This window comes from Phalacrocorax aristotelis, chromosome 2, assembly GCF_949628215.1.
Source record: "Phalacrocorax aristotelis chromosome 2, bGulAri2.1, whole genome shotgun sequence".
NCBI lineage: Eukaryota > Metazoa > Chordata > Aves > Suliformes > Phalacrocoracidae > Phalacrocorax > Phalacrocorax aristotelis.
This window is the reverse complement of record NC_134277.1, coordinates 6,732,952-6,748,263: the sequence shown is the minus strand read 5'-3', so window position 1 is coordinate 6,748,263 and position 15,312 is coordinate 6,732,952. Positions and strand designations below refer to the sequence as shown.

The following is a 15,312-nucleotide window of genomic DNA, read 5'->3' as shown; positions in this document are numbered from 1 at the left end:
GCTTGTAGGTTTAACTAATACAATGCTGGGAATAGAAAAGGACTTCAAAGAATAAAAGTAGATATTTTCCATGTTACCCACACCGATCCACAGGTCATTTCAATAAAAGTATTCCTTAAAAATGATACAAAATGTCCTTAAAAGCATTTACCAAAAATTTCAGACTTCTTTTTTGCTACCTAGGTCTTTATTTGGACAGTGGGACTTGGTGACAAAGTTTTCTGACCCCTTGCCTTTCAGCTCCCCAAGGGGATGGTCAATGTGTAAGACCTGCTGGTGAGTGGATACACTAACACTGTAAAGATTTCCTCAGCGAAGCAAGAGAAATTAACATTTAGCAGCCAGCTTGTGCCCACCTCCTGACACAGAGTCCTTCCTTGGGGTTTTTTTAGGACAGCCCGTCTCTAAGGACAGTTTTGCTTCAAAACTTGCTTCCCCCCAACTGAGAGATCGGGGATCCCTCCTGACAGCTGGATCTGAAATGGGAGCTCTGATCCAGTGCCTGCTGAACTCCGCGGGTCTCAGCCGGTGTCAGAGGATGTTGGATCAAGGCTGGAGGGTCTGGAAAACTTTAACTAGATATGGTGTGTGGAGCCAAGAGATAAAGCTGGTAGAAATGGGAGAGGGGGAGGAGAGAAAGAAAAGTGTTCCCATGAAGATTTTTCTTCTCTCTTTTACACCAACACTTCAAAACACACAGAATTTTTCAGCCTTTATTACTGAGTTCTCTGGGGAATATGAAAATCTGCAATGTCACCCCAAAGAACAGGCAAATAACTATTTTTCCTGTCTGAATATATACAATTACATATCTCCTCTCTTCCTCTGGTGCCGTGTCATATCAGCCTCTGCCTCGTTGTATTTCTAAGAGAACTACGTGGCCCTCGATTCTTGCTGCACAAATCAAACAGAGCCATTGCCCACTTTTGCACACTGAGAAAACCCCCTGCTATACTCAGAGGACATAAGATTTGTTCTGTAACATTCCCATGATTCAGCTGAAATAAAAAAAAGAAAAAACCAAAACCAGGCTCCTGTGTGAGAAAGGGTTTAACTGCTCTGGTTAGAAAAATTAATCTAGACAAGCACAAGAATACAAAGGGAATGCCTCTTGTTGGAGACTGAATTTTGCTCTTAGATATGCACGCGTAACTTCTTCTGAAGTTAACAACATATCAAAGGCAGGATTAGGCCATAGGAGTTTTGCATCATAAGCCATGGATCCAGAGCAAGGGTGGGAACAAAGACCAGCTTAATAAGCTGCAACTAGTAAATATTTTAGTTGCCTACCTGGTCCATTTCCGTAAAGGTGCTCTGCTCCTCATCTTCCTCCTCAATATCCGACTCTCCCACAGCAATAGGAACACAAATGGACAGGTCAGGATTGGTCATAAAATCATCGTTGTCTGTAATTCCTAGGTGTTTCTCCCCAATTTTATTCATCCCATCCTCTGTATGGTTCTCTTTGTGATTCTCCATGTCTTTGCCGAACTCGGCCGTTGTATGACTGTTCACACAATTGTTCAGGGCACCTGTGTTCTGGGCAGCAAGCTTCATCATTGCCTTCTTTTCAGCCGTTGTCTTGGGGTGCCGGAGGACATTGCAGCAAAAATCCCACGTCGTGTGTTTCACGTACTGAAGACCCCTGTTGATCCGAGCGAAAGCAAGCTGCAAGTTGTTCATCTCCCCGTCCTCGTCTGGTGCCGAGAGGTTGTCGGCACTGAAAGAGCTTAGCAGCAAGGCAAGGAACAGGTTGAGCACCTGAAACCAGTAAAGTTAAAAGGAAATCAGTGATTAATTTTGGAGGGTCTGAGTCTCATCTACTCTGTGCCACTGGAACATCACCAGTCTTCATGGAACTACGTAGGTGATTTCAGTAGGAAAAGAAGGCGTGCAGATATTTCCAAACACTCTGATTTCAGGTGCAGAAATTTAGCATGGACAATAACACATTCTGACATTCCTTTCCCTCTCCAACACCCCAAAACACAAAAAAGAAAAGGCAAAGCTTAGAAACAGAATATAGGATAAAATTTTAATTGGAAGCTACATAGTGTAAATATTCTTATAAGTGGTGGTATAACGAATTTCCTGTAATTGCCAGTATTCCGTCTTGGAGAAAATCACTAATTGCAACACTTATCGACATCCAGAAAGGTACTGCTTACATGTAGAAAAAACTATAAGAAGAACGTTTTCAGGATCTTTTTTGTTTTTACTGTGTGAATAATGTTATTTTTATTTCATAGTATATAAGGATATTCATATGCGTGGCACTTAAACCAAATAGTATATCTGGAAACATTTCTAAACATTTGTACGTGTTTTCACCGATAGTCTTGATTTAAATATCCTCTGGGCCATGGAGAAAAACTATTACGACTGTGAATAAACACCTAAAAGGTCTCATAGTTTCAAAATGTTTGCCCTCCAGGCAAAAACAAGCCATCACACTCAGGATTAATGTGGCTAAATTGGAGCAGGGCTCACCCCCAAAGCAGGTTTGGCCTGGAAATGCTGCTACTAGTAAGGAAAAAACTATTTGAAGATTTTCACAGATGTGTGAGAAGATCCAAACTGAACTGGAGACCATAAGTTGGCTTCCTCTTGTTTCTGCAACTTCAGAACTGTCTACCTTTGCTCGTAGTGCACTGCAAGATTAGACACAACTACACATTTGGGTGTCATATTTGGTGATTTAAACCTCATTTTACCTTCTAGCTGGTTTTAATTTTTTTTTTCCCAGAATATACAATTATATCCAATAAATAAAACCAGTTTCTTCTAGAAGGGTATTCCCAGTAATACCTCTTGCAGGCTGATCACCAGCTGCTCTGTATGGGAAGTTACACCTGCTTGTGGTCTGAGAAGGAATGAATTACAGCTTTTGTGCCAGATTGACAAGGGCCAGAAGCTCGTACTGGAGGTAGGCGCCTGGGATGATGAGAATGGAGCAAAGGTGACTCAAACCAATATTTACCCAAAATAAGCTAGGACCAAATTGCCTGGTATCAACTCATCTGCTGCCTGTACAAGGTGGGTGGGCGCCAGCTCTGTGGCACTGCAAGGGAGACATCAGTGCTGCAGCACTCCTGACATTTTAACAGTAAAATGGACATAATGAAGATATTTTCTCAGTGGTCTCTTAATGCTACCAGAAATACTTGTAAGTCCCCTAGCTTCTGTCTTTCTGATAGCATTTTAAATGGATAAACTCTACTGGACCAAAATAAACGGTGTAAACAGTACTGGGCCTTACCAAATAGATTTTGCTATAAACCCCTCACCCTGTTCCCCTTATTTTAAATATTCAGAATATATGAGCCAGAATTTTGAAAAGTAGCCTGGTCTTAATCACTCTGGTGACACTGTATTTGAAATGTCCCGTCAGTCCCGTTTTGTAAAGTACTCTCTGCAATCACCATGATTATAAATGAAAGCAGTTGGTAGCGCAGCAGATGTCCGTGTCCGTTATGAACTGCTGAATAAACTATTGCTGCACTGAGCACTACCCTGCTCTAAAGTAAAGTGAGATTAAAGCTAATTGTTTCTTAGCTGGTCCATCTCACTGGGGTGTCACTGACAGCTCATGTGGGTCTCCTCTTAATCACAGTGGCGGTCTCGTATGAATCGATCTTCCATTACATAGCCCACTCAGAGGTATTGCAAGCGATGTTGTCTGATAGGTAGTTGAAAACCAGAGTATTGGATATACTGCCAAGCAGGTGGGAGTCCATCAGCAAAAGAGTCACCGGCAGAATCACTTTAGCCATTTTCAAACAAATCTGAAAGAGGGATGAGGTCTCAGAGATAACCACATTGCTACAAGCATCTTGAAAATAAGCATGTGGGTAAAGAAGAGACATTGCCCGGGCCACCAGTGCAGACAAAGCTTGGAACAAGCCGCAGCACATGTCTCCTTCCCATTGGCAACCTATGGACATGGGAAGGAGCTGGAGGAGGGAGTGGATAAAGAAATCCAGAATAAAAATCTTCTGGGCTTTATAGGTTTAATTCAGTTTCCTTAACAGAGGTGTCTACAGTTGTTTGAGGTTATCGGAGACATCTGCACAAGACTACAGGAAATTTGTGTCCTCCTAAAGCTGCAGGTTTCATCTAACAAGGACATGATGGGGTGTCACAGCAGGCACCAGATTGGTGGCATTTAGGGAACTGAATAACACTTCAAGGATGGCAGCTGCCTCCAGACTCAGACACCAAAGCTCGAGTGTCTAATGGGGCATCTAAGCCCAATTTCAATCAAAAGAGGTTCATCGTGTAGACAAAGGAGCCTGACCAAATACAGGTGACCACATTAGGGCTGCATGCAGCTGCCAATATGTAGTCATCTAGTGCCAACAGACCTTAGCGTGCCCAAACTATCCTGAGGCAACTGGCTGACACGGCACACTATTATGGGAGACCTGTGCCTCGCTGCATGCCAGGATGGATACCTTACAGCACCCCCAGTGGCGTTAGACAAAACTGAGTCAAGCCCTAGATCCCTGTCAGCCTGTAGTGGTAGCTGAGATGTGTTCTCCATACATGAATACCTCCATGTAGGCACCCAGATTTTGTTATCTGAAGCTGAATTTGGTCTTATACTTCATTAATTCTGCTCTTCACAGAATAACTTGTTTGAAAAGCCTTGTTTTACTTTTCTGTATTTATTTTGTATGTCAAACTACAGTTCCATAACTTTATCCAGATATACCTGCAGTTATGTACAATAGGTGGTAACATTCTTAGTGTTGTTATTTACCATGGATTATTAAGGCAATGTTGTTTGCTTCCCAGAAATGCAGCTGACATTTTGCACAAAGAGCTATTTGCACTTCATGCTTTTAGCCAAAAATAAATCTCAAATATAATTCCCTCCTTCCTTTGTGAGCAGGTAACCTCAGAGGTGTATTGCTGGGTGTTCAAATAGAGTGAACTGCTGTATAAGCACTTTATGTTTACTTATTCCCCCCATTTCACTGCACACTGCATTTTCCACAAAAATATATGCTCAACCCATGACACACCACATTTCCTGTAAAAGGTTACTAATAATATCCAGTCCTCCTGGCTGCTAACGCAGTGCTTTCAGTTTAAGTAAAAGCAAACTAAAGACTAATTCAGATTTCAAAAGCAATGGCATATTTGTACATCGTATGGATCCCCTTAAAAAGAAATCTGCTTCCCAGTGACACCAAGCAGCCAGTCTCTGAAAGCAGGTAATTTTTTTGGTCTTTAAGGTTAGGAATCAGGTGACAGATGCACTCAAAGAAACCCCAACTCCTTTAGCATAATGATGTTTTTACCCTAGTGACAATACACCACGCCTTCATAGGCTTTCTCACTTTTAATGCCTTTCCAGACCTAGTGACTCTGGTTATGCCATTACAAAGCACAAAGGATCAGACCCATCCAGCTTAATGTCAGGTGCCTCCCTGAGGTGTTTAAGTTGGAGGAGTTTTCCTAGGATGTCCATAGATGATGGAGACAGTCTGGCATCCCAGAAGATGCTGAAGAGCTGAACCATTGCTGGTGGTGCCTATTGAAGCCTAGGCTAGCTTGGGTTTAGTATCTCACAGGTAGATTAAAGTTAGGGCACTTACTGATGCTGATCAAATAACTAACACAGAATCATAGAATATCTCAAGTTGGAAGGGATCTATAAGGGTCATTGAGTCCAACTCCCTGCTCCTCGCAGGACTACCGAAAACTAAACCATTTGCCTAAGAGCATTGTCCATGACTTGTCAAGCCCAGCCAGGTGTTGTCAGTCTGGTACTCCATGCTCCAGGCCAGTGGTGGCCAACCTTTATAACCAAGCAACCTTCACCAGGCGAGAGAAGAGCACAGGATGCTTCAGCCCTGTCCTGAGCTGAGCTGCAGCACACAGGTAGCAAGCCTGGCATTGCACAAAGTGCTTGCGGTCACAGCAAGTGAAGAATATAGAGGCATGGAGCCATGAACTAATTCCTAGGTCCCCAGCCATGGGGAGAAGGCAGGCTGCTGGAAGGACCACCCCTTCCCAAGGAGCCCTAGGCAGGGACTGCTGGTGGGGCCTGGGAGCCACATATACTGCCATGGTGGGTTGCAGTCTGAACACCTCAGGTCCATCCCCTCCTTTTGCTTTGGCCCTCACAGTACAAAACCAGACAGCGTAATTTCAGATGACACCTTCTGATTAAACCCTCTTTGAAGATATCTGTCTGCAAACTCTGTTGTTGAAGTTAAAATACTTTTGGAGAAAAAGCATGTGACTGCTCCCTCATCTCCCTTCCATTCTTGTGTTTACCTTGATTTGTCAAAAATGGAGGGGTATAAATCTTTATGCATTTAACCTTCCACATGTCATTCAGTGTCCAGCCCCTGCAGTCCTCCTGCACTCCTGTGAATTGATTCGGCAATGCGTTTGCTGCCCTGCACTCTCACTGGGGTCACGCACTGCACTGAATATGGGCTGAAACCCACTGGAAAGTCCAAGGACATTTCTTAGCAGATTGAAAATAGTTCTGTATTTTATTTAGCTAGGAGCAAGAATGACGTTGCACCTGCACAAGTTCAGTGACGAGGTTAAGCCATCTCCAAAGTGAAGTCCTCAGCTACTGGACTTGCTTGACTGCAGAGGACCTAATATTTGTTCACCCATGTGGCTTTTCCTGGAGGGGGATCTGTCTTGACCGCACACTGTCAACAAAACAAGGGACTTCGATTTTCAAACCCCGTGTCCTTTCCTGTGCATGAAGTTTAATGAACTTCATACTGAGCAGCAATTAAGGCCAGATGTTCTTCTCTGCCCAGACCACACAGGACAAATCCTAGTAGGCTGGAGTCAGAGATGGGATCACCTTTTCAGGTGGGAGGTTCATAAAGCAGAGAAGTTCAAGAGCTGCTCTAATCAGGCCTTGTTTGCTTGTAAGCCCACAGGACCCTTCAGACAGCTGAAGATATTCAGACTGCAGATGTGTACCGTCATCTCCACTGCAGGAGATGGTGGATAGAAAGGACAGCTGGGGGCACCTCTGAGGGACCTGCATCACCGGAGGGTGCTTCCCTGTGGAAGAGGAGTCTCCTAGGAGCCAGCTAAGCAGGCTTTTCTATAACAGGATCCAGAGCAGAAAACACGTCCCATCAGTGAATTCTGTCATGCAAAAAAGAAAGCAGTTAAATCAAATTGTATCCCCGTGGCAGCACGTCGTCACTGCCGTCACTCAGCTGCATAGAAAAGCCCAGGCAGAGCAGCATGGCGAGGTACCTGCCAGGATCATCAACTACTCATCTAATCCTTTTTCTGTAGATAAAACAAGACCCAAACACCTCAAGCTATTCAGACTCGCTTCTCCAGCAGTGCCTGTTAGACACAGAGCAGCAAGAAGCTCTTCAGGCACTCTCTGACCAGTGGAAGAAACTGTTTCTTCCTGTTTGTTTTCTGATGGCGGTGGGAATCTGCACTGTTCTTTGGCTAGCACAGATGGGAAAGATGCAGGTTTCTCTTTGCAGACCGTGATGACTTCTAGCAAGCCTAATACAATATGTATCAATTATTTTATCTCATTTACTGTAGCAAAATCCATAAAGCTGCAAAGAAAAACTGCTCATAAAGGGGCTTTCACTACATCAAGGAAGTGAGAGATCTAAGTTGAAGCCAGAGACCTGCAGTATTAGGTCATCTAGTGCATCTCTCCACTACTGGAGGATTATTTCTTCCCTTGGAAGTGTATTTTCCAACCCTTTGTAAATTTTCATCCCAGGGCAAAGTTTACCAAGAAAGACTGCTGCAAAAAGCAATTTACATGTTCAGTGTTTTCTATATTCCCTTTTCTATTATTTCAGCTATTTCTGCTTGGATAAGAGGCTTATATCCTCCCAGTCCAGTTTCTCTTTAGCCTGTGGTCAATCTTATAATCCCATTTTCGTGATATCTTAATTTCTTAAGTTGAAATGATTGCGACACCACAGTATGGCAGGAAATCCTTGTGGCCAGGGTGCAGGTGGGAGATAATATATGTTTTTTGGCCAAGGTCAGCTGGGAAAACACATGGAAATGGGGAGATGGATTTCCTGCCTTGCAGCCGTACAACTTCCTAAGTGGACTGTGTTTGATCCTACAAGGCAGGCTAGCAGTTGCAGATGAGGGGTTTGTGGGCCACTATAGTACCTGTCTGTTGTAACAGGAATTTTTTCTTATCAACTCCATATTAAACTGTTCTGTGAAATAACTAGTTTATCTATTTAAACATAAATAATGGTATAAATAATTTTAATAATATAAAAATAAAATGTATTAAACCAATGCCCCAAATTAGGTTTATTTCCCATGTAAGATCCCTAAACTACTTTACGCTAGTAATGAGAGTGGATGTTCTCCACAGGAAAGAAAAATGGCAGTAACATGGTAGGAATAATTTTCTGATATGCAAATACGGAATTGATTTCATGCAAATGATTTCCATTTTCCTGAAGAAAGAGGAGAACAGGGCCTGTTTTTTCCCCAGCCTCACAGCTACCATGTGCATTTCCCCGGCCTGTGCAGAACAGCGCTCGCAGACAGTGTGCTTGGAAAGCGCAGCCTTGGACATGGCTGGCATTCACACTCCCTTTAGGGGAGTCAAAGGCATCTAGGAATCCCTTTATAAACAGGCTAGATCCAATCATATGGTCAGAGGAGCTTGGTCCCAACGTGTCCCATCCTAAAATCAATGGCTGCACTGGGTGAGATGAAAAAAAGGAGTAAAAATGTCTTTTCTTGCCATCGACTGTGAAGAATAGGTACAGCTGTAGCTGTCTGCACAGTAGACTCTAGAAACTGGGTGAGATGAATGTCCCCCCCCCATGCCATCAGTCTTCTTGTGGCATTTACCATAAGTCTGAGTTTTGCTGACTGCTCTCAACTTCGGGTATTGATATTACATTTCCTCGCAGTTTCAGTGGTCTCTTGTGCAGCCGGTTGTCTTTAAGCAGTATGAGGCAGAGAAGTGATGCTGGATGGCAGCTGTGCTTGCCCATGTTTGATGGTGTGTGCATGGGTGGGGGGAATGGTCACCCTGTTCCTCACTTCAGAGTTTAAAGGCATATGTATAATTAATGGGACAGGTTCCTCAGTGCCATTCTCACCACTTTGCATAGGAGTAAATCTCCTTGAGTAATGGAAGGGTAGATTAAGCCCGTTAATTACACTTCACAGCACCTTTGTGTCACATAGGAGTTTTCTGAGGTCATCTAAAGCTGCCATTCATCCCCCCCTGCTTTCACTGGAGCTGCGCTAGCATTGGGGTATGTCAGACCTGGCACGGGTACATCCTATTGAGAGCAGGGGGCAGGCAAAGGGCACCACGGCAACATTGTTCTTGCCGCCCGTCTGACATGCTGGACCACACGGTGAAAATGCCTCTTCAGAGAGGGACGCTGAACTGGGAAGGGAGACTGGTGTTTGCCCCGCTCCTGTTTCGCAAGGACCAGCCACTAGCCTCTCCTCTCTCCCAGCCAGCCTCTGCAGCACCGTGAAAGCAGGCAGAACGAGGGGACCTACGTCCTTGTCACCCCGAAATACAGATCTGAGGCAACGCACGACACTTCTTACCACAACCGGGTGGAACCCTCATGTTGACAAGACTTTTTCATTTTCTATCCACCTACATGGGTATAAACGTGCACACAAACTGGACCACTCCAACAGCTGGTCAAAAGCTACTGAATTAAGGCTATGGGTTTTTTTTATTTTAGCTGATTTTAGTGTTTAGCCAATCAGTGTTTTTTGAAAGTAAGTCCCTTAGAAGTATCAGAAGACGAGTCTCTGGAAACCAAGTGCTTCCTGTTCTGAAAATCTTATTCTCCAAGTCCGATTTGAGAGAGGAAGGTGGGATGGTGAGTGGAGGCAGAAATATTCTTTCCATACAGCTTAAAAGCAAACATGTTCCCACGGGTTTTTCATCAGATATTAAAACAACACTAATTCACCAGCATTGCAAGAGCTCCATCAGAGCTGCTGTGGACTTCTCAAGCCACTGTCTAGGTGGCCAAACAATGCTATTGGGCAAGTCCAGTTGCAAACCTCTGCCGGCAAGACAGCTGTGTTCCCGATGTTAAAGGCTCAAGATACCCCAAAAGCAGTAGGAAGACTACAAAAAGTTTATGGATTACAAACCAAGAGCGAATTACCTTCATGCTTAGTCAACAGAAGTATTTGGCTGTCATGGTGGTGAGGATGTCAAGACAACTAGAGAGCAAGACAGACTGAAGAGGCTTGGACTGATGGTACACACTTGAGAGTCTTTGCTATTGCTGCTCCCAGCAAGGAGTGATGGTTGGTGAGAAATGCCCATATTATCCCTGGAATATTTTCACTATTTGTACGCAAACACCACCTCATCAGCTGCGCTACCACTTATTATACAATGACTAGACTCAAGATAACACCCCCTAATTTTGGAAGTTTAAGCTCTGCAATTTTTACCCAGAGGCCACACCAGCCCTAACCCTGCATGACTGGGCTTATGTGGAGGACACTGTCGGGTCAAGGCCGAGTGGGATCCCTGGAGTCATCCCTTTAAAAGTCAGATCCTACACCTCCCTGAGCAGGGGACACCCAGCCATGACCAACGGCTGCGCTCAGATTTGCACTCAGTCATCTGCAGGCCATTGTGTCCCTTGGGCAGTCAGGGCTGGAGATCAGGAGGAAGAGGTAATTCCCATTCACACATGGCAGAAAACGTCTGGGGAAAGGAAAGTCACAGGGACCCAAAAGGATAAAAGCCCCCCTGGAAACAGAATAGCAGAGAAAGTAAACCAGTGAAAACGGCCATAGTAAGGAGTTACTTCCCTGCATTGAATATATTACACCAAAACAAAATCCATAAAGGGTAGGCCCAGAGACTAGAAAATTAAATCAGAGAGTCAAGAAATAATTTACTAGCTTTTTTTTTTTTTTTTTTTTAATAGGGAGGGGAACACTATTTCCTTTAAAAGTTGTTTTCTAAGCCATTTCACAGGCTTGATATTTTAACTTGGGCTCCGTCACAGAATCACACTTTTCTCTTAAGTGTAATGTAAAAAGGATGCCTATTCAGTGAATTTGGGGGGTGTAAGGAGGTTCTGACTGATTGCATTTTGCAAGCGCAGATTCCTGGGAGGGCAGGACAGTGACAGAACTGTCTGCCAGCCAGGTGGGCCTTTTTGAGGAAGGCTACGAAAGAGATTTCTACTGGTAATTTTGCACAGTATAAAATCTCCTGCCTTCACAGCACACGGCTGGGCTTGCAGCTTTCACATACCTCTGCTGGAGAAGACCGATGACTCAAAAGCAGAACAAAAGCCTATATTTAAAGAAACGGGGCAGGAGGGTTTACGGGCAGTGCAGCCAGTTACATCTCCAAAACGAGAGTCACCCTATATTTGCAAGGCAGGAGGTGCTGACACACGTGCCTCACTGCTGTCCTAAAAAGTGACCCATTTCCTCTGCCACCATCTGCCCCTGGCTGCCATGGTGCCCCCCGTCTGCAGCCTGTCCCCTTCGGTCTCTGGCTTAGCTGTGGCTACTTCTGCAGCTTTCTTAGTGTTTCCAAAAGACCCAAGGAAGTATCCTTGTTCTTTTGCAAGGAAGGGAAGGCAGTGGATGTCTTTTCTTCCTGCAATATATGTCTACAGGATAAAGCTGGCTCTGAGATGTGTTTTGCAGAGAAGCATGACTAAAAATATAAGAAAAGCACTTTGTGGAGGACTGGCTACCAGCATCCTTCAAATCAAGTCATGCTCAACTGCATGATCAAAGCAAACTCTTCTTTCCAGGCATGTTGACCTCATCTTTGACTACCTTCTTATATCAGGAAATACAAAGGTATTTTGCTAATGTGGAAATTTGAAAATTATTTTATTTCTTAATTGTATTCAGTGTGCGTGGCTGAAATCCCAGCAACTGGGGTTGGTCAAAATCTTCTTTAGTGCAAGATGGAGATAAAATTGGGGAAGCAAAAGAGACAGTCAGTGGTGCAAGTTGTCCATAAGAGCATTTTTATGAGTTTATGCTCACCATCAGTCTGCTAGAGAGAAGAAAGGAATTGAGACCTAGGCAGCTAGTCCATTTTATGATATAAAAATTGCATCTGCAGTAGTAAACAATGACAAGCCAAAACCTGTTCTTCATCCCTGAGGGTAGGCAGCTGAGGTCCCTTCCCCGCTTTTCCCCCAGGCAGGACTGATTCATGGCTGCTGGCCCCAGCTGGGGCTGTCCCCTGAACGCCCAGGCACCAGCTGCGATGGGTGGCCAGGGAATGTCCTACTGAGACAGGGAAGGGACACTTTTGAGTTCATGCTCTGGACAGTTAATAGATGCAGCCACCTGCCTGTGTTTTTAAGCAGAGAGGCTTCAGGAGGTATTTTGTATTTGCTGAATCTCTGAGAAATGGGATGGCATGACATCTAAATGTGGGAGACGAGAATTACAGGAGAGGAGAAGGGACATGGAAGTCCTCCTAGAAGAAACATCCATACAAAGGAGTTTGTAGCACAAAGAGCATGAGAGTGGTCTTAGTTGTGCGGTTGCAACAAATGAGTATATGTGAGAGGGGCCAGAAAGAGAAGGGAACTGGTGGTGAGGAGGAGGAGGCAGCAAACAGAGGGGAAGAGGGATGAACTGAGAGTAGAGCTGCTAAAAAAATGCCCATCCCCAAAGACAAATGTAAGTGCCTCTTTTCATCTCCATGAAAATTCAGTGTGGAAAATATCAACTATTCTTCAAGCCAAACCCTAAGATCAGTTAGCACGTACTCTTTTCCTCAGAAAATATGACTATGACCCACAGAAGGCAGAGCTTCTGTACAGAAATTGTCTTGGTCAAAAAAAAAAAAAACCCAACCACTTTTGCATTGAAATAATTACAAGAATTTCAAATGCTTCAGGACAGAGATTTGGAATTTTCTCGTGCATTGGGAAGGGTGAAGTCAAGATACACAATGAGATGGAGCTTGCAAAAATGTCATGAAAGGCAGAAAGCAAAGCAATGTTGAAAGTGGAGATTTGCTCAAAGCATGAGGCCAGGAAGACTACAGCAGAGATACGTAGCAATGCCAAAGAGGCGACTGCTATAATCAAGGCCAGAGTTGACCAAAAAGAAAGAAAATACATTTTAGGTAGAAGAAAAGTGAAGGAAGGGCAGATTTGGGTCTTATTCAATGAGAACTAATGTAAACAAGAACCTGGCTAGGAATGACCCAAACAAAACAGGAAGAATAAAAGACAATGCATGAAATCAAAGACAGTGAAATAGAAGAAAAGAGACTTAAACAGCAGCCAAGGAAAAAATTGTTAAGAGGAATGAAGATACAACAGGTCTGATTCTCTTTTCCTTCGCACTGTTTGCAGTAATACAAAAGCGATGGAGCAGATCCATATCTGCTGGGGATTCTCCTTGGCAAATGTGGGCCAGTGGTTTTATTGGATTTGAAAGAGTTTAACAGACTAAGAGCCAGCCAAGCCGACTTTTGGGAACAGGATGAAATGTGGAATGGCAGCAGTAGACCAAAGGCAGGGCGTCTTTGACCGCAGGGATTTCTTACTCTTCAATAGGACCCAAAAAGACAGGAAACTGGCATCTAGTCCTGTGTACTACATTTAGTTTCTGAATGTATTCTTCAGCATATTTCCTTGGGAAACCACAGACCATGTTGCCACTTACATTCTAGGTGGAGAAATGCAGGTATGAATACGCACTGTACATGAAAAAGATAAATTCTAGTCTCCTTTAAAAATCATACACCTCCTAGGAAGGTTAAGGTTGTCACGACTAACTGATTGTACACATATCCCTTTTAACAACCTATTTCTAGAGGCAACTGTTAGAATGAACTGCTCACTGCTTAGTTTTGGTGGGGAGAAATAATGTTAACTGATTTTATTTTTAAATATAAAAGTATAAGATGTTTAGGAGTAATGAATAATATATTAAATTTGTACCACCTGGCCTATTTTAGTATTAAAACCTTGTCTACCTTGTCTTTTTCTCAGTGCACACTAGGAAGAATCCTGCTGTCATTACCCTTTCAATGACACCCAGACAACTCGCACAGTGACATTAATAAAAAGAGACACATTTAGTTGCACCTACCTTTGCACACTCTTGTCCAATTAAATTTGACTCAGTGTCTTCTAGATTTTTAATAACTACCCAGCTATTAGCAAGAACTTAACCACTGACAAAACCCTACTCACACTATTAACCAAGGACAGATGTAGTACAAAAAATGGGCAGTATTTTACCCTACCCTACTATTTTAACAGAGCTGCGGTTTTTATTTTGAAAACTCAGCTTCTCTTCAATCCCCAGAAAACAACTAAATCACAACAAAAAATTCACTGGAAGCATCTTCACAAATAAAATATATATATGTCCATATATGTATGGTGGATCCTATAAAAAATATTTCATCTTGCAGCAGTTCATGTAATGGAGTCAATGCTTAAGCAATATTTTTAGAGAAATATCTCTGACTTGGAAATACAATTAGAACAAAAGGCATAAGGATGGTTTCCAAGGGGCAGGTTGATTGAACTAATGTATTAGCATTCTTCTTCCTCTGTATTTCTAATAAGTCTCACACCCATGAAGGTTAATGAGATATAGTTTCATATTCCCTTATATACATACCTACAGAAAAGCACTAGCATTATTATCAGATCTTATTCCTCTCTGACACATCTCAGTGACTCATTTATAGATCAAGATGCAATACTTATAATTCCACTGATGAAAATCTGCACCAAATGCCAAAATCTGTCACAGCCCACCAATGAACCTGGTTTGAATTATTGCTTTTGGGAATGCCGTATTTCACAGATGAAAAAAGAGCCTAAGTCCAGTTTTTGTTTTCAGCCTCCTTTGAACTGCATCAGAATCAAAAGCTCGCTCCTCTTGTGTACACTGACTTTTATTAGGATTCTGGCTATTTGTATTTAAAAAGCTCTACCTTCCTGCAGATGGATCTTGCAGGGAAAAAAGATGACAGATTTTAGTATATATTCAACATGGACGCCATATAGTACCTTGAAAACAGGAACTGAACACACTTGTCCCCTAATACAAGATGTGTGGTTGGATTTAGTCACCAAGTGCCAAGCAAGATTCAACTCTTCAGAAGAAACAACTGAGCCTGTGGCACGGTACAGAAACTCATAAATCTGGAGTGACAGAAGGAAGCAGCTTACTTTTAAGGAATACATTTTGAAAGTAGTTTCTCCTCCCATGTGTTCTCAGGGGCATTTGCCTCACATCTCTTGGGCAAAGCAGCCCTATACCTCCCAGCTTCGAATGGACTCTACTTAATTTACC

At 43.2% G+C, this 15,312-nt stretch overlaps 1 protein-coding gene across 1 annotated transcript in view; it reads right to left on the bottom strand.

The window, feature by feature from the left end:
* Positions 1-15,312, bottom strand: part of LOC142052361 (sodium channel protein type 5 subunit alpha-like) — a 176,503-nt gene that overhangs the window by 71,686 nt on the left and 89,505 nt on the right. The window contains exon 16 of the mRNA XM_075082263.1: positions 1,291-1,761. Coding sequence (XP_074938364.1) covers positions 1,291-1,761 — 471 coding nt within the window. The remainder of the gene's footprint in view (positions 1-1,290; positions 1,762-15,312) is intronic.